Genomic DNA, 20,029 nt, shown 5'->3' with positions numbered 1-20,029 from the left:
GTAAAAATTTGTTCCTCCTGATTGGTTCAAGCGGCGAGTCGATCTCGCATTGGCTACGATGACTGGGGCAAAAGAAACAAAGCAGCTGAGGATCTTTCACATTGTGAATCGTTTTCCTTGTGGATCATTGGTGCCTCGCGAGAAATCCGACAATGAGAGGGGAATCAGGGCCGTCGCTCTGTCTTTCTCTCTTTCTGCCCTTCCTCGCTCTATCGCTGCCGTTCGGAGCAGGCGAAACGACGTGACGAAAGAACAAGCGGACAGCGACGGACAAGTGGACAAGAAAGAGAAGAGCGATGATGACGGGACCGCACTCCTTGTTCCATCGTAGCTGGATCGCGACGGTTCAGCTCCAAAAACACGTTTGTCCGTGGACGCATGTGCTCCCCGAGCGGAGGTTCGGAAAGGAGGATGCGCGGATCGAAATTTTTCGAGCGTATTCCGCCGGGACGGACAGACGATGAAAAAGTCTGGAATCGTTGCACGGACGAGACTGGTTGAGAAGGTTCACCACCGAAGAAAGAGCCAAAAGCTTTTTTGTCGCAAATGCACTAAAAGATCCGAAAGACTGTCGCGGAGCTGTGGGCCTATCAATGCGCGCCCGCAAACCGAACGAAAGAAAAGTTGAGGATTTTCGATAAAAATTTCGCTCATCCTTTGACGCGGTCCGCATGTGAACCGTAGAAAAACATCGGCCGAGTTTGCGTCGTCTTTCAAAAATTCAATGCATCTTGATCCCTGAGAAATGGATGATTCTAAGAGTTTTTACCAGTCGACGAAAATACGTTTGAACAACCGGTTTTTTGCCCCAACACTATTTGAAAATCCAAAGTAATTATCCAGCGAATTTAGCTTGCTCTGTAGAGTAGAAAAATGTCTGCCCCCCCCCCCCCCCCCCCCCGATGGAATATCACTCACCGGAATGGACCAAATAACTCGATGGTGAAGAAATTTCTTCGTTGTTTTTTCGGAAAATCATTCAAACTGCATAATTATTTTCATTTTGATTCTCTTATTCTTTTTAAGCTAATTCATGCATGAAAATATTTTCTTAAGAGTCTTGAAATTTACACAGAGCTTCAATGGCTAGTCGACTGACACGCATCAATTTTCAAAGGATTCGTCTTACTGGTTATTGAGATAAATGTGTTTAAATATGAAGAAAAATATACAGGGTTATGTGCGTAAAAAATCGTTTGTCTTTCCATACAACGAAAGAACGCTTATTACGAAGTCTATGAAAAAGTATATAAGGAAATTTTGGGAAAAAATTCGAAACGATTGTCTTACTAGCAACGAAGATATATTACGTTAAAGATTGAACGAAATTGGTAAGGAGCACTCGTATAACCTCACATTTGCTTGCTCCGTCATTTTGTTTCTTCTTGGCTCGGCCCATTCTTGTCATAGCCTTCTGTCTTTTTATTAATACTTTTTTCTTGATCCATTTCCCTCTGCGCTTTCTAAAGCGATTTTTTACTTAAAAAACTGTAGTATTTTAGCCAGGGCCGAATGAAATTTTGGGATCAGTCAATGATGGATTCCCGATTAATTAATGGCTTGTAATTTCATTCTCCAAAAGATAAGTTGAAAAAATGTATTTTTAATTTCGAATTAATAATTCTGACATTAATTTAAAGTGATTATATTTTGAATTAGGAAGTAAAAATCGACCCAATTTAGGTACCCATAAAATACGATACTACGGGCATGATCTACCTTAATATTCGATAAATTGTACACTTATAGCTTTTGCTTTCCAATCAGAACAGATCAGAGGAGCATTTTTCAAAAACTACGTACAATGCTTTTAACGGTGTGTAATTCACACCGGGCCGGAAAGTGTATTTGAAGAAAAAGCCATGTATATTTTGTTTCCGAGTTAACTGAAAGTAAAAAAGCGCGGGGCCAGCACCGGTATCCATTCTAGTAACCGATCGGCCAGATTTCTGGTTATACTCAAAACCTCTCTTCTAAATAGCTGTACATATATCTTCTATTATTCTCGGCGGGACCCCAGCTTTGAATGGTTGGGGTCCTTCACAACGCTGTCGGTCGAACGATAGGCGAGCGCCGATTAGTTCCAGATTCCAATCTCCCGGAATGCCCTTTCATACAGGGGTAGCGATTCTCCAAGGTTTTGTAGAGATATACGCAGCGCATGGACGAAATTTAATAATTTGCCGCACGCTTTGATGGGAATGTAGGTATAACAATTTCCATATAAAAACAAGGCATATCCAGGTGCGCCCTTTCGTTTTGAAAGCTGCGCATTCCTGCAGCTGGATTCGAATGTTCGAGAAAAACAATAAAAACATAAATCATTTGCTCTTTAGTGATCGCTACACAAAGAAAGAAAGGGCAGTGGCGAGTTTGTGGAGCAATTTTACTATCATGCGGTGTAGTCCCAGAGTCTGGAAGCACGTTTAATCATCACCCAGAACTTCGTTATTGGATTAAGGAATAAAAACATTTTGCAGTGCGAGCATCCGAGCCCAGGATTACTTTGAGTTTAAGATCAATCGTTTAAGGTACCGAAAAATACCTATCAGCTGTGGGAATCGTTCTCGGTCGTTGGCCCGTGTGTCTCAATGGGCTCAACAAACCCTCATGGAATCGGATTACAAGATGATCCCTCACTTGGGCCACGTATCCTTCCGTCGTACAGTAGAAACTCCATCAGCGTCCCTCTTTGCCAAAGGAACTGCGAGAATCCCAAAGTTTTTTCGTCAACAAATTCACGGGGACGACGCACCTCAAGGGGTAGAAAATTAAGGGCGTTCAAACTCTACAGAATTGACGCTAACTATAAAAAGTACCTGCGACCAACATATACAGCGATGCGGATTGTTTCTGTTTCTTCGTATTCGACATGAATGAAATCCTCTGGTCTGTGGACAAGGCACGTTTTGGTGCGCTTGCCTGCTCCAGGAATAGATAATTTCAAGGGAGCCGACTACCGGAGTATCGTGCCCCTTAAAATCCGTACCTTATTTTCCCATTGAGCCCAAATCTGTCCCCATGTTTGATGAAACATGGAACTTTGTCGTGCCTGCGTACCGCAACCGATCACCGGAGAGCGTCCGCTCTCCGGTGATCGGCTGTTTCAACTTATTTTGCGCTATTCAAAAAAACGTTGGCCCAGAAATGACTTATTGTCAAGAATAGACGGAGAGCGCAGTACGCCAGAAAACGGGAGAGGACTCAAGCGGAAAGTGCTCGTTTGAAGGAGAAAAATTAAGCAAAAAATAGAGGAAAAGAATTGAGCAAAATGTGGAGGGTGAAATACACACACGTACGTAATATATTTGTACACGTGAAACGTCGGTGCGGCGACGTTGGCGGCGCTGTTCCGGACGCGCGGCGGCGGAGAGCATGTACTAATACTGGTGCACTAGTCGCTCACTGTGAACGCTGACGGTTGAGCGGGTGAGCGCGCGGCACATGCGCGGCTAATTACAATCCCCTTTGATGAGCCGCCGCTTGGCCCTCCGCCCCCTTGTGCTTCCTTTCTTTATATTTTTTTGTACCATATCTGCTGCTTCCCTTCCTTTCCCTCGCTCGCTCGCTCGCTCGCTGAGCGCCCGTGCATCGCACGGTTCTTCACTCTTTCGCTCTCGCTCCCGGCACACGATCACCCGTCGCGCACGTTCATTCCGTCTCGGGGCTTCTACGGAGCGAAAGAGAAAGAGAGAGAAGCATTAACCACCCTCCCGATGCAGTTGCAGCTGCACATTACGCGAACCGCTCACTATTCAACTCTCTCGCTCGCTCTCTCTCTCTCTCTTTCCCTCTCACTGCTCAGCCTCGCATTATTGCGATAACGCCGATCTATATATATGATCTATGAGCGTAAGTATGCATTATTGAACTCAACACGCGAGCTTACTCAAGTTACTTATATCTTGACTCCCAGGCTCGAGATCTTTGTGATCCCAACCTTCCATATCGCTCTTCACATTATTTTCTTGATATTTTCTCGATTCAAAGGAGCGAGGGCAGCAGTCGTCGGCAACGAACTCTCATTCGGAAGATGCTAATCGTCGCGAGTGATGCATATTTTATGGCGACGTAATTGCGGAATCGTTCTCAAAGGAAATTGACAATTATTTATTCCCACCGAATGATCATTATGCTCGGGCTTGCACGAGGACTACTGACGTTGAATGTTGCAATTTGGAACTTGCTATTGGATTATGGAAGCAGATTTCGAAATAAATGGCACGAACTTTAAGCAGAGCAATTATGTATTTTATTCAATGAACTTTGCTCTAAGAGATCTATCGAATACCTGACCGTTGCAGTGGTAGAAAAAGTCTACGACAGGAGGGGGAGGACCCTCCTCTGGTGTCGACCTCTTTCTTGATCTGTATATTCGTGTTATAAACAAACTTATAGGACTGCGAGCACGCTCTCGTGTTGATTGAATCAATATCAAGTTTTATTACTATGCTGATGGATTATTTTTGCCCATATTCCAATACTTACGGTAATACAATTTGAACGAAGTCGATTTTGAAGTGCTGAAATTGAGCTTAGTTTCGTTTCTCAATTATTTCATTTTCATCTTCGTCCGGCTTCGTTTGTGTAAGTGAAAATCTTGTCTTGAAAAGTCAAGTTGAAACAGCGACGTTTTGTTGTTTTTTCTCACGAGAGGCCACATTCGAACCTGAATGCTTCGAGGTTTCTCACAAGAGAACCGAAGTATTATCGCACGATTCTTGAAAGTTCGGCAAGATTAGCATAAAATTCTCTCGCCGAAGGATCGTGTTTGAAAATCGGTAGGAAGCAGAGTTAAAGTATGAAAAAGAAAAAAGAGGAGATTCGCGATTACGGATGTATCGCGGCGAGATGAGGAATGACCGTTTTCGCGATGTTGCGAGACCGGAGGAAGGATTGAGGGAAGGAGAAGGAGAGCAGCGGTCAGTGAGCAGCGAGCAATTCATTAGAACCGCCGAAGGCGGCGAACGATTGCTTATGGCCTGTACCTCGAGCCGAGACCAGCACCAGCATTAAATCCATGTTATTACAGGTCATTACCCGGTAATGAGAGGCCCCTTGCGCCGTTTACGTAAATGTATGTGTTGATATATATTGTGCGTATCTATGTGTGTTTGTATGTGCACACGAATATACATAATCATCTTTACATCAACAGCAATACGCGAATTGCTTTCTATTTCTGAGATCTCGACAAAATCACTTGGGGAATAACAATACTGCGGATTCGATATAAAAACAAGAACGTTTCATTAGGCTTGGACTGCCATACAAGAGCCCAACGATTAAACCCTCGCCAGTACAAACGAATTGAGCGTCTCTTCTCTGATCGATTGTTCCCTTTTGTGCTAACTCACGTAAACGTGCACGAGTTTCCCAGCCAATTGTAACATTTCAGTTTGATAAAATTTGCAGTTTCATTTTTCATTTCCTCGGCCGTAAATGTACAGAAAACGTCGAATTTTGGAATCTTATTTCATAAAAACCTGCTCAAACTTTGGCTGAAAAAATAATAATGTAAATACATCAATGCACCGATCATCCAACCTCGAAACTGCGTGGATCCACTGCAGAATGAACGAGTAGTGAGGAGGGTCTTTTGATTTCAGCACTAAAAAGTTCAGAGATTCTGGAGACAATTGAGCTCGAGGAATCCATGAATGAGTGAAAAGCCAATAAGATACTTGATGCATGACGTACTTCTTGAACCAGAGGGTACGAAACAGGTTTCGTTCCAATTGGATCGAAAGCTGAATTCGATCTCCTTTGTACTGAATTTAATCGATTCGTGAAAATAGTTTAATCATTTTTTTTATTGCTGAAAGGAAGTGCCAGATCGATGAGCAGGTCACGCTTCAAAACGGTCGGTGATGAATTAATCGTGAATTGTAAAATAATCTTCAAGTCATTTCTCAATTTGACCTGCTTTTTTGCTCGTTATGTTCATCGTGAAAATACATACACATGCGGAGTTGCATGTAATAAAAAACGAAATATGTTGTAACGTGCGAGGGAATGAGGGAGAGATCGCACAACATAGTACAATCCCTATTGGGAAGCTGGATGAGCCTCGTGGCTCTGGGCGAGTGTAACGTAATAAGGGGTCTGAGGATCACGTACGGCTCGAAGGTGTGACCCCTCGGGGCCTTTTATATACACGTTCTTTGCCATTTTCTACTGCCCTTCTCAATTCTCCTTCGCCGATATGAATTCGTTCTTGTATTCATGATACAATAAAACTCCCATGGACTGTAGTCAAATCGTTGTTGTTGTGCTACGTCGTTCGTACACGTGTGCACCGAATACGTACATGGAAAACATGAATACCACACATTTCGTTCAAAGTGGCGAAATATTCGTATCAGGTGATTTCTGCGAAATCCATTCGCCACAATAATGGATTCGAAAAATGAAAATGATTCTTCAAGAATTCAAGAACCACAGCCTCAAAAACGTTTAAAGCCTGAAATCATGGGATTTTTATTCTTAATTAGATAGAACTCAATCAAGTACGTGTACGAGTTTTAATATCCTAAAGATCAAGAGAATACTGCCAGGTGAGCAAGATTGTTTTACATCCGATGAGACAGGTCAGAATTCAGTGAAACGAATGGCAGCGAATGGGGAAGCTTACCAACGATTTAAATCTTGTTACATACGTCAAAGCAATAACTTTGTAAATACAATAATGTATTCATTAAATATAAATATGATGCACAAATTCGATTTTCCTGTTTGCATCCGGCAAAGGGATTTGATGAATTAAAAGAAAAAGGCTTCCGAGAAGGAAACTTGAAAATGAGGCTTTTGGACCGTGCACCATACCACTGTATAAATTTCAAGATTTTCTACCCCAACAGTACAGGAAAATTATCAGATATCTCAGCACTGAATTACATCCTTGAGAAGAAAATTAGAGCGAACACGACTGATGAAAAGAATTGAATTCTCTAAAAAAAAAAAAAAAAATCCTGATACCGTTCTTTATCCAGTTATCGTTGTCCGAAGTTGAAAAAACTATTGAGGAACATCATGTGGGTGCGGTTTAGGAAATTGACTAAGAATGCACGTTCTTTTTTGATATACACAGTTGTAAAAAGGCCTGAGCAGCGACTCTGGTTTTGAGCAATTGAACATTTGGCCACCAGAGATCAGGGGTGACACTTAAGAGAATAGATCAGTCACCTAAACTCACTTGGAATTTTCGAAATCGAAATTCTTTAACACAGTTTGACCGATTAAAAAAGGGCTCTGTCAGACCACGCAGGGCGACGGCAAAAATGGGCAGACATTTCTATTATTTCGATCCGACGAACGGTATGGAAAAATTTCACTTTCAAAATTTACTCTCGCACTCACGGTTGCGATAACCGACTGATCCATATGCTCTTAATTCTCGATTTAAAATAAAAAAATTCTTAAAAGTTTCAACTCATTTTTAAATACCTCATTTTGCCCCGTTCTCCTCCGTTCCGACAGCATAGAAGCACACATATAACAGTATCCTGTCGATTAGTCACAAGAAACAGGGTCATATAGCTAATGCAACTTTAATTGTACGTCCGGGCGATTACGGTGCGATTTCCTCTCCGCGCTGCATGGTAGAATTCCTGTGCCTGTAAAGGACTATTGTACATAAATATATATTAACACGAATGCGTATAGATATATTTATATGTGCTTGTGTATACGGCTACAGACATAAGAAAAAAAAGGAGAGAGTTATCGCAAAGCGCTCGTCTCCGTCCGCTCGCGTATATATGGGTTTGTGTGATGCCCGATGGCAAGAAACCGCGGCATAAATCGAGTGCCCGCGAGAGCTACTCTTCTCACATGTTGCTATATACCTCACGGCTCTGCGAGCATGGAGAATCGCGCCGAGATCCACGGAGATTTATCACTTTTAACGTGGCGACCTAAGAGGATCAGAGAATGAGAAAGGAAGAGAAAAGAGAGATAAAGCGATAGACGGAGATCGCAGACTCATCTTCAAAGCGCAACCTCTCGTCTCGTCGCTCGCTTTTCCGTTTCTGCGATGTGTGTATATTATGTTTTACGTACAAAATAACGCCTCCGAGTTGAGAATTTTGCAACGTCGCGTAAGTTGACGTGGTTCATCTCTGCTGAAATTTGGCGAGATTCTTCATTCGTCAGTTTGTTGCGCACACGCTATACGAAAAAGGACAGTTCCCTCACTAACTGGAGGTAAAAACTACCGATTCACAAGTAATGGAAGAAGTATAAAAGGGAGGAAGAGAGAGAGAGCAGCAAAAGACAGCAGTAAAGCGTTGAAGTACTGGAACGACTGAGTCGCCACACTCCGAGATACCACGCCACCATGCGATGAAGCTTTGCATTAATGTATTTCTGCCACTACCCCGCGAATCATTTATCATTTTTCTGTCCTTTCTGTAAATCACGTACCCTTTTCACATTTATTTCATTACATTCGATTAATTTCATGCTCACAAAGAATTGACGAGTAAGAAATCACAGAGATGGGAAAACGAACCGTGCGCAATCCTGTTGACCGGCAAGTGTGACGTGAAGCCAGACTCGCTTTGTTTAAAAAATCCGGGACCCCAGACTCCCCAGCGTACTTCCACCTAAACTCGGCTCACGGAAGCTTGAGACTATGGAATGGATAAGTGACTTCGTACCACGCTTCGTACTTCATGCCATCTCAAATTCTCGAAGCTGAAGTTTTTCTTCGGATATAGGCTGGGTTCGTTTTTATTTCGATCAAAAAAGCGGTACGGAAAAATCTTGCTTTTGAAATTTAGTCTTGCTTGTTTTACACTCACGGTGAGAAGGTGCCGATCGATCTCTTCCTCTAATAATTTTTGGTAGCTCAAGTTGTTTTCCGTTTCGATCTTCCACGGGATCGTCCTTTCTTTCTCTCGTCATCAATTAGTCGCGGTAGCGTTAATTGACAAAAGCGGCAAGTAATTAACCGGCGTGCTTATTACGCGGCTATATAGTTCGAAATGTTTCGCGTACACAACCTGTGGCATGTGGATGACATGTGGTCGTGCAACATTCCCTTCGTGCTTCGAAAGAAACCTTGCCCAGCATAGTAAACAGCGAATCCGCGCTCAACTACACATGCCTGACGTGGACGCGAACGCGATTACGATCGTTTTACGAGGAAAGTGAACGGTAAGGGTCAAATGAAATAACGTCATTCGAGAATAAGATTAAAAAGGGTGCTGTCTTTTATCGCAAATGATGCGATGGAACACTCATTTTTTGTGTTCATTTTTATTTCTCAGATTTTATATGCTCACTATTTATTTATAAGTAACCGAGAATAGTTCATAATTAAAGTTTTCTGCTGGGACATTTGATCATCGAGGACAGTATAAATATTGCTCGATGTTTTTCACATAAAACGTACAAGTCCGTATTGTTTTCTGGAGAGCTAAACTGAAGGGCATCTTCACATCAGTACCAAATAAAACGTTGTTTGTCGTCCGCTTGCTGGAGAGGCTAAAGTAAGCTTCCGTGGTGGGAGTAACAAATTTTCGGACGTTTCGTCCGATTTAGTCATTTCCTACAGCTACAAGAAAACTGTACCAAACGCCTTGTTCACGAATTTAATTTCACGAATATTTTTTTCACTTTTTCACAGTGAATACAAATTTTCACTGTCGACAAAGAGTAGTCAAAATTATTCCTTAAAAACTTAAAAACCGTTCACCAATTTTCCTGCAATAATCCCCGTAAAGAACCAAGCTTTCGAGTCCTCTCCGCAACGACGCAGTTTCCCTAACAACAGGTTCGTTCGTTTTTTCCAACGAATAACAACTACAAAATTGATTTTATGGTTAATATCATTGCACGATTAAACTTTTAGTGAAACTACAAGAAACACCGATGATTTTAAAATAAGGTACCGAAAAAATAGGGCTCTCAAGCATAGCAGGTTAGAATTCACAAGTTGTTTGCGATTTTTACGGACCGCGTCCAGCGGTCTACAGATATAATCCAGCGTGCTTTGCGAGGTAGTTGAATACAGTAAATCATTAGGGTGATCAGTATTATATAGGGACTCGCTGAGTATAGTCGGTAAAAAATTGTGCCGCGTCAAAAAAATAAAAGCGGTAAAAAATGGATGGTTTCGCAAGCGCGCAGAGGGTGTATTGAGCAAAACTCTTTCGTGTGTTGTACCTGTGTCACTATATATATGTGATGTCAGTGGCGTCGGTGACCTTTTTAAAGCGTGAAGGAAAGATTTGGTACGCTTGGCCGGCTCGGACACACTTATAAACACATATAAGAAAGGTCCATTATCCCAGGGCTCTAAGCGTCCGTACCGTAATACCCGCGCTGGTGGTCAATTTCTTACTGCATCGAACCGCACAAAAAAATCTGACGCACACTATAGAGAGACAATTGCCTTGTCCCTTTTTTTTAAATACAATCGAAAAATTTTAGTTCTGTACAGCTTTATTATGTATACTTACGGTTAATTTGGATTTGAAGATCAATTTGCAAGGTTATCCGAGAATTACCCAATTTTGCATCGGAATAAACATCAGTCCCTTATCTCCGATATTGCGTTCGACAAGTTCCCGCCAGAATGCTAGCATACTTTTTTCTTCGAATTCCAAAAAGAACGACACTTTGCGTATTATGGTTAATCTCAATGCGAAAAAAGCAATTATTGAACGAGAGATTTAAAAAACAAAGAAATTAGCAATAGTTTTCCTGGTAAGCTCAAAGGTTTGTATTTACATTTCATTCGACGCGTCCGTTGACGCGTTTATAACAGTTCCGAAACGAAACGCAACTGTTCCTGCCAGTCGATTGTCGCGGTGATCTTTGGAAGCTATTCTATTAATCAGTTTACCGACTGTCAGTAAGATTGAAAAATAGTAGTCGATATATATATGTATTGTCGTTAAATTTATAGCCGCGTGGCCGCTACGTGGCTCGGGTACGGGTATTTGAACAGAGTCTCTAGGAACCACCTAGTAACAAAACATGAAAATAAAAATTCCCATCCCCTCGCTGGCCCAATTGAGGTTAAGTCATGTACTGCTGATACTGTAACAACCGTATATATAACGAAAAATAAAAACCCTCGTAGAAACTATGGTCAAGCATACGCATTCCTGATGATAATAGTAACAATTCTCTTCAAAACAATAATATAAAGAGCGAAAAATTTATATATTAATATAATCGCTGTGCCCTCGGTTCGCCGTTCGACGTGCGATGTGGAAAGATCCAGTCGATCTTACGAAAAGAAAACCTCGTAGATTGAGAGGAACACCGGCGAATAAAGTCGTTAATCTATTAGCATTTTCTTTCGTTAGCTTATTTTCAGCTTTAATCTTGGCTCGGACCCATTCGTGAGTATTGTTCATGAGTTAACGAATTATCATTAAATTAGTATATTCAATTCCAGATCGTTTGAATCAAACCACAATTCAGTTTGGTTATTTGTTAATATTTTTTGTAACTGTCATATGTACAGATTCATTCTAGCTTAGAGATCTTGAATAAAAATCCAAAAACAATTAGACCAATATATCAATATAATTGTGCAGATGAAATGAAAGAATGAAGATAAAACAATTCAGTCCAAAATGCCATCAACAATAGCTCAATTAACCAATACCTCATGGTCATGAGTTTACTCGGCTCTTGAACTGGGCTATTGTGTATTATAAACTTGGAAAAAAAAGAAAAACATTCTGATAAAAATTGGGTCTATCGTGATAATGAAAATATCATTTTATAACTAAAAACCTTTTTTGTGGAGGATAAAAATCTACTATCACATATATTTTCATGTAGATTTTTCACGTTTGGAGCTCAAATATCAAAACTTCCCAAAATTAATTTTCTTTGGTTTATAATTGGGCACGAATGTGAATATTCTCCATGAGAATTTAGGTAACGGTTCAAAGTTGAATGTAACTACAATATGATGTTGAAAATAATTCAAAATATAAACAGAAAACAAAAATATAACAGTGTACGTTCAAACATGATAAACTTGCACAGTCTTTATCAATGATCTTTGCAATGATTATTTTCATTTTCATAAGGACTGATCCGAGAGTGCAAGTAAAAAAAGAGCGTCTTCAGAAGAAACTTGCACCAACAGAAGAGGAACATCTACGCAGAGAAATGAATAAAGATCCTTTAATGATAAGAATTACCGAGGCTCTGAATGAAAGAGCAGTTTCACGAGCAGTTGGAGAAACTGAAGAGCAACAGATACTGGAGGAGTTTATAAATTTCAAGAAATAGTTTGGATTGTTCATTGCGGCTAAAGGATTTTTGACGCTAGGTAGATTATTTTTCAATTTTTCAAACTGATTGTTATGTAGTATAATTCATTAAACAAACTGCAGTACAAAATTCATTGTGTTTTTTTCCCCCTGATTTGACAATTCTGTGTGTTCTTAGAATGGATTATTAGTCCCTTTCCTTCCCTGTCACAGGAACTGGATGCTGGTAGCATTGAAAGCTTAACATCGATAGCAATGGATGAAAAGAATAAAGTTAAAGAGAAATGTGAGAAGCGTCATTCGTCTCCAAGCAAGGACGATAGCTTGGCAGACTTTGAATCACCAAAAATCAAAACAACTGTACAAATCAATAAACCAAAAATTTTGAACGATAAAAGGGTGAAAAAATCCAGCTCTAAAAACAAAACTGCAGCGACGAGTCGGAAAAAAGATAGCGTTGCGACTGGTCGTCGAACTGACAATGAAAGAGTTCAACCATCCATTGAATCTTCCTTTTTCAAAGCTTCTACCAGTTCTCTCAAAAGCGGGCACACTTGTCCCTTGTGTATGAAGTATTTTGCTGATAAAGTCGCCGGAGCTGCACACTCGAAAAATTGTGCTTCCAAACATAATGTTTCCACTAAAAAATTGTTGGCTGCCATAGCTCTCCAAGAACGCCAGGCTCACGAACGTATCGCTATTGGCTTACCCGCCGGTCCATTTGTACAACCGACAAATAAAACTCCCAGAAGGAGTCGAGAATTGGTGGTAATTTTTCAGATTTCATTAATACTTGAGAATTTACACGTATTAAGTCAGTATACGTACTTTCATATTATTTTTTTCTACTATGAAAGGAAATATTGAATTTCAATCACTTTTACATTGTTTAAAAAGTGAACTCATGTAAAGAGTTCTCAGGAAAGTTTACTATCTAAAACCAATATTTAAAAAATTTCTGAACTGAATGCACGAAAAACATTTGTTTAGTGTTTGTATTTGTACTCATTTTTTATTTAGTTATTGGTATTTAGTAATATTATTTTATTGTTAGAAATTTATGATCTCAACATCTCGGAGGTGATTGTGATTATTTTCTATTTCGTTCAGTTTCCAAGTAGTAATTTTATAGTTTCGTTGTTTAATGAATTGTAGGATGAGATGAAAAAAAATACACAAACGAATTTCTTGCAAAGAGTTTTAACGATTTATGTAACGTTAGCATTAATCATCTGTTAGGTTTCAAATGTCGATCCCGACCTCCAATTAGCTCTCGCCCTGTCGGAATCTCTTCAGGAAAATGAGTTGGAGAAAGAATTTGAAGAAGCTCTATTGCTCGCCGTCGAACATCGGGGCGAAGATCCAATCGTTCCGATAACGAATTCTCAGAAACGTCAAACGTTGAAAAGTTTCGGATTTTCAACTAATAAGCCAGTTGCGCCCGGAGTTTTTGAAGGTCCGGTAAAGTCGAGAAAAAGTAAGTAACATTGAGAAAATTGCGAGAAAAATAGAGAAGAATTACACCTCTTCATTCGAGTGCTGGTTGGAATGAATTGGTCCAAAACTTCTCCAATAAATTGATCAAATATTTCAAACGTTTATCGATTCATAGAAAAACCAAGTTTTCTTCCTCAAAAGGGTTTCCCCGCAACAAAGGAATAATCTCTAACGTAACCAATTTTCACAGAAAAACGTTTAGGTCCAACAGTCCTTCAGACCAGAACCCAGGAGTCCAGAGACCGTCTCCTGAGTGAAAGAATAGCAGAGATTCTCATGGGAAATGAGGCAATAACGCAAGCTTCACCAAAAATAAATTTCAACAATTATTGCAAATCTCAAACTAAATTGCAGAGTCACCTGTTGAAGAAAATCCATCAATCCGTAAGTAGAATGAAAGATGCTCGCAATTCTTTTTGACAATAAGGTTTTCAATTTGTATAATAAAAAAATTCCATGTACTTTATCCAAAGACCAAGCGTCTTTGGGACAGTGCTCAGCTGTCGCCGGAGGTCATCAATTTTTACGTCGAAGATCTTGGACCGGTGATTTTGTCCTGCGCGAATGGTCACGGACGAAGGGCTTCGAACCATAACGAAAATGAAAAAGATTCTGAAATGAAACAAGCCAAAAGAGATTCGCCAGAAAAAATGGAAAAAGAAGTATCGGAAAACAATGAGAACGCCGCCATAAATTCGCCTGTTTCATCAATGAATTGCGTGGAGGAAACCAGACAAGATTTACTGATAGAAACGAGAAATATTTACGTAACTGACCGCCAATATCGAAGTACTCTGAGCACTGACTGGTCAAATACACTAAACGTCAGTTCAATGAGCGACGTTGTAATCCTCGTGAAAAACAACCACATCTGGGCACACAAATTGGTTTTTCACGTACGTTGTTCCGACATTTTGCTCGATTGTGAGTCTAACGAAGACACTAAATTTGGCCACGTCAAGGAGAGTGTACAGTGGCTCGATGTCGACTTCACCATTGGAATGGCTTTCCTTGAATTCATTTATAGCGGTGTCATCGAAAAAAATTCCCAAATCTTCAATGAAAATCGTATGGTTGCTGGTGTTAGACGATTGGCTAGAAAATATCGTCTTAAGGACCTCTTCGATTATCTTCGTAAGAGAAAAACGGAAGTGAGTGATCATTCGAACGTGGAAAACCGGAGAGAAGGTTTGAGTTCGCCGATCATAGTCGATGCGAATGAGTTTCACAATGAAGTGGGAAATCATCGAGTTACCGTTGGCCAAGAAGACCATCTTCAAAGAAGAGAAACTCCTGAAAACTTAACAGGAATTGTCGAAAGTCGACAAACTCCTGTTGCATCAAACGAGACCAGTGAAATCCAAATCGAAAATTCAAAACCTCCGGAGATTAATGTCCAATACGACAATCCTCTTGGAAATATGGCCGTGACTACGACTCTTGAAAGTTCTCCAGAGCGATCTTCACCTCGTAAAAAACTTCTCGAATCGCCCACTCCAAAATCGAATGTTTTGAGTCAAGAAAACGACGCTGATCGAGAGATTGAAACGATGGAAGTTGTTTCGATTTCTAGTAGCCACAGGACGAGCACAATGTCACCGGATCTCTTCGACGAGACAATCTACGAAACAAAAAAAGAGGCTGAGGAAGCAAAAAACGTGGAGGCCACGACTAATGTGGCGAGCCAAGTTTCGACCGAAGAGAATTCGAATCTCGCAGTGTTAGCTCAATTGATCGCCGAAGATGATTCATCCTCCGATGAGGGTGGTGAAAATTTTGCCCCTCCAACGCCTCTCGAGAGTAAAATAGAAAACAAAGCTCCCGCTGTACTGATGGAGTCGAGAAACGAATGTTCGAGTGATCACTGGAGCAACGATTTTCCAACCTTTAACACGTCCGATTTGCCGAATTTTAACCTGAGTAATGTAGAGGATAACGTTTTCGAGAGCACCGAAAAGAAAAAAACAGAAAACTCAATGCTCTCAAAGGAAACAAACAAATGCAAAAGTTTATCACAAAACCACGTGGAGACCCTGGAATCCTGCGACCACTTACCCAGAACGTCTGAAATCGAAAAATTCTCGAAATCTCAATGTTTACCAATCAAACAAAAAAGCAATTTGAGTTTATTTATAGAAAAAGTACAGAAAATCAATTCAAAATCAGCTTCGGAATCTTACACTGAAGAAGATTCCTTGGGAATTGCTGTCGATCGTCGGAGATTCCGCAATCCTTTCAATGTCAAGAACGTCAGCAAACAGTTAGAGAAATCTTGTGACGAAGAAATAAGTGACGAGAGTCACGAGAACACGGAAGAAGATTCGGAACATGAAAACGCGAAAGCCAATTTGGACAAATCTTCGATCAACGAATCCTCGAGATTCGAGGACAACAACGAAATAAACTCAATCGATGAAACCTCTTCTACGTGCGACGAAGACGTTTCAATGTACTCGAAATACAGAAAGAAAAATCAGCACGACAACAGCATAGCAAACTATCGAAACATGTTGAAAGCAACGAACAAACCACGAGGTGAAACAACCAGAGATGAAAAGAATGAAAGTGAAATTTCCACACACGGCGTTCCCATAGATTTGACCCAAGAATCAGACGAAGACGTCGAATTCCCTCCGAGTTCTTCCTCGAGTGTAAATCCTCGTATTTCTCGAAAGCCGATCAACCGAATTCTCGATACGGATTCTAATGATTCACTGTTAATAAAAAAGGATTGTCAAGTTCAATCAACCATCGTTATTGAAAATAAGGATCTAAACGTATCCAAAGGTTGCATCAGCGATCAGAATAACGAAAGTAGAAAAAAAAGTCCTAGCAGTTATCACGATGAGGAGAACGGTCTAAAAAATTCGTTGTTTTCATCTGATCTCGATGTGTTTGAAATTGACGAAGAATTACTCTCCAATTCGAATATTTTTCCAGAGCGAGTGGCTGGCCCTTCGTCAAAAAATTGTTCCCCCTTGTCGGGGAAGTCGACTCCTCGTATGCAATCCTACAACGAATCGGTGAACCTCGAAGGGATTAAAAGCACTGAAAAAAAGGAGAAACGTTCGAATCATTTTGCAGCAACATCATCCGAGGATACGAGAAGTCCAAATTCTTATTATCAGGACTCGGGTGGGCTCGAAATAAATGAGGAAATATTTACGCAGAGTCTGTTGAATTCGAGCAAGTTTCCACGTATGAATTTGAGCTCTTCACCTCGAAAACTCAAAAGTTCTCGAGTTGACGAAAAATCTAGAGTGAAAAAATCGATGAACTCGAGTATAGAAAATTTGGTTACAGAAAACGAAGACGAACTTTCGACGGACAAGGAGGGAAAGGCAAGTGGAGACAGTTCGCCGGAGCCCCCATGTTTCGACTCGTTCAAACGAAATGCACAAATTTTTACGCAAAGCTCCAAAAACGTAGATATTTCTTCTCAGACAACCGCGAGTCCTTCGTCAGACGACGAGATTTATTCTTCTCGAAAGTCACGTAGATCGAAAAAAAGATCAAAAAAGCGTAGATCAAGTGACACGAGTGTTTCGTCGTCGGATTTTGAAAAACGAAAAGATCGTAAAAAATCTTGCACTCATGAAATATCCCCGGAATTGAATCATTCGCAAATCTCTCCAGAAGTTCCGGAATCGGATTATTGCCATAGAAACGACGAAATTTTCACTCAAAGCTTAAAAAATCAGGATGAGCATTCGAGAGCTGAATCCCCGCTGTCGGACAAAGAAACGCTCAGAGTTCGAAGTCCAATTATCTTGTCATCGAGCCCGGAACCAAATTTGAATTTTGGAGAACTTTCCATGAACAACACAGGAGCTTTAAACAAAGAAAATTCACAGGAGAATAATAAAAGTCCTGGCCATTCACAGAAAAGTGAGGAAAATTTTTTCGATCGATTTTCACCCATTCATTTCGAGGAATTACATAGTCCTGAGCCTTGCACTAGTCGTCAGAGGTATTCGCCGTGTTTCGACTATGATTCGTCGAACTCTGTGAGGAAACTCATGTCACGCTCCGTTTCAATGCCCGAAAGAACTTCTGTTGGTAAGAACAATCATGGAAGACAAAAAACACCGCAAAAAAAGTCGAGAATGACAGTGTCACAGGAACTCACACCACCAAGGAATTATGATGAAATGGATACACCGGAATTGAAGGTACGTATTTCGAACGAATTTTTTTTCACCTGCTCGATCCCATTTTAAAAATGGTCAAACTCTCAATCTAAATTCAAAATTAATTCTATAAATTTGTTATGCATCAACGAAATGTAGGAAAAATCTTAAAAATAGTGGAACATTTTTGAGAACATGCAAAACTCAGCTACACTGGAAACAAGCTTTTTTGAAACTAAAAATTTCGTGAATGCATAAAAATTTTGAATTTTCCTATGAAATTTTGACACTGTCAAACGAAGCTGGGTTACTTGAAAGTAACATTTTTTTGTCAGATCCATTCACCGAAGTTTTTGAACGACTCGACAGAATTTGATCTCCCGTGTGAGAATGTGCATTTTTCCAAATATATTATTCGTAGTTTTTCGTTTATTTTACAGCAAGAACTAGATAAATATGGCATAAAACCGCAGAAGAGAAAAAGAGCCAGACAGTTATTGAAGCATATCTACAATGAGTTGCATCAAAAAGTTCCAGCCACAAGCCCGGCAACAAATGCACTGGACAACAGTGTAGAAGAAGACGATGACGAAGAGCCTCCGCCTAAAAGAACTGGAAGGATAAGTGCTCATACCCTAAGTGATTCGGAATCCGATCGCGATATTGCATTGTCGCAAGAGAGGTATTTTTCAATATTAGAAAAAAAATTGTCATTTTTCGATATTTATGAATGTCCATTATGAAGAAAGCATGTAAAAGTATATAAAATTGTGTTCGATTGTGCAATTACGTTAATATTACAACTATAATTATTTACCTCTTTATTATAAGATTCAAAATGACTTTCAGTTTGTTGAGTTCGGGCTCGTCCATTATACCCGAAGAAGTAGAATTCCCGGAAGTAAATGGATCGCCGAAAGCAGTAGCTGAGCCGATCAGCATTAAAAAAGCTTTCGTCGAGCTGATGAAGACTGACAAAAAGTTGCACGCTCAAGTGCTGACTTATGATCCGTTGCCATTCGAAACATTGTATTCGACGTTGAAGGCACAGGGCCTAAAGTGCAAACAAAATGATTTGATGGATTTCTTGGACGAAGAAGTCGGTATACGAAAAAAATTCATCGATTATTATCGATTCTTGTTTTCCCAAACAACGATGTTACTTACGATTTTTGCATTATTTTTCAGTGTATTACGTTCCAAGTACTGGCGCAGTCGGGCAAGAGCAGAACAAGAAAAAACCATGGGAAAACCGGTTCCAAGTGGAAAGATAAAAATCGCGATAAAAACAAAGCTGCGGAAAGCCGCACCTAGAATTTAAGGAAAGGATACACTTTTCCTCTTTCGTTATCGAAATAACAACAACGTGATTGAAGAACAAATTTAAAAAAAACACTCACTATTGTGCCTTTTTTTTATTTTGTTTCATTCAGTCGTGTAAATATTGTAAAATAAATATATATTTTTTATGGGTGCATATATTAGTGCTGGAGAAGAGATGATCGCCTTTTTTAGGATAGAATTTTCATTTTCTGTTTTTTGTACAATACTATTGTTATTAAGTGTATAATTGACTTAAATACATCTCTATAAATACGAAACTGCATTGACCCTTCGGAAGAAAATAATATTTTTTCCAGATTTTTTTATTCTTTTGATCACTATTTTAAAGTATATTAATTGTTTGACAAGTAGAAAAAAAATTTTAATTCTCCCATTTTTCAAGGTAGTTCTCCTGCTGTACCTTAAAAAAATGTGTGAGAGCGCGACTATCGAAGGGTTAAAACTCATTTTTATTTTTGCCCTTTTCCTGTTATTGAGAAACGAGATTTATGCTCAATATATGAATGATAGCGCGATTCAGCGTTTTGCTCCCGAGCACGTTTCGTGATTGCATGATTGTTCTAAATTGTTGAGGCGCCATTGTTTTGCGGATTTGAGTTTTGGTCATTCCGTGGACTTGAGTTTTGGTTGTATGGTCGTCGGAGATTGCTTTCCTTTAAAAAATCAGTCTATTCAATGAAGATTTATTTTTTCTCGAAAATAGAACTTTCTCGGTGAGGGAAAAGGGGAGGGGAAAATATTTCCTCCAACCCTCGAGGATCGATATTGTTAACTAATAGAGACGCGGCAGCGTCTTGACGGCAAGTATTAAAA

At 40.0% G+C, this 20,029-nt stretch overlaps 2 protein-coding genes across 10 annotated transcripts in view; one reads left to right on the top strand and one right to left on the bottom strand.

The window, feature by feature from the left end:
- Nucleotides 1-10,764, bottom strand: part of LOC122412708 (frizzled-9-like) — a 42,370-nt gene extending 31,606 nt beyond the window's left edge. The window contains exons 1-3 of one of the 7 annotated variants that reach the window (XM_043422451.1): nt 8,062-8,275; nt 7,702-7,916; nt 7,447-7,626 (exon numbers count right to left, since the gene is read on the bottom strand). In XM_043422451.1, the coding sequence (XP_043278386.1) occupies nt 7,447-7,494 (48 nt within the window). In that variant the 5' untranslated portion in view covers nt 7,495-7,626; nt 7,702-7,916; nt 8,062-8,275. Of the gene's footprint in view, nt 1-7,446; nt 7,627-7,701; nt 7,917-8,061; nt 8,277-10,466 lie in introns of those variants that run through there. The other 6 variants (XM_043422452.1, XM_043422453.1, XM_043422454.1 and 3 more) reach the window with 6 other exon arrangements.
- Nucleotides 10,765-10,944: 180 nt separating this feature from the next.
- On the top strand, nt 10,945-19,473 carry LOC122412233 (uncharacterized). 3 transcript variants are annotated; one of them, XM_043421649.1, is made up of 10 exons: nt 10,945-11,357; nt 12,060-12,304; nt 12,459-13,013; nt 13,485-13,722; nt 13,933-14,126; nt 14,216-16,928; nt 17,031-17,914; nt 18,313-18,554; nt 18,722-18,971; nt 19,061-19,473. In XM_043421649.1, the coding sequence occupies exons 3-10, from the start codon at nt 12,501-12,503 to the stop codon at nt 19,184-19,186; spliced, it is 5,160 nt and encodes a 1,719-aa protein (XP_043277584.1). In that variant the 5' UTR covers nt 10,945-11,357; nt 12,060-12,304; nt 12,459-12,500; the 3' UTR covers nt 19,187-19,473. The 3 variants fall into 3 exon arrangements, with proteins under 3 accessions (XP_043277584.1, XP_043277582.1, XP_043277583.1); XM_043421647.1 differs by having other exon boundaries at nt 14,216-17,914; XM_043421648.1 differs by having other exon boundaries at nt 12,424-13,013; nt 14,216-17,914.
- Nucleotides 19,474-20,029: the final 556 nt, after the last annotated feature.

This window comes from Venturia canescens, chromosome 6 (assembly GCF_019457755.1).
Source record: "Venturia canescens isolate UGA chromosome 6, ASM1945775v1, whole genome shotgun sequence".
NCBI classification, from domain to species: Eukaryota; Metazoa; Arthropoda; class Insecta; order Hymenoptera; family Ichneumonidae; genus Venturia; species Venturia canescens.
This window is presented reverse-complemented; position numbering and strand designations above follow the sequence as displayed.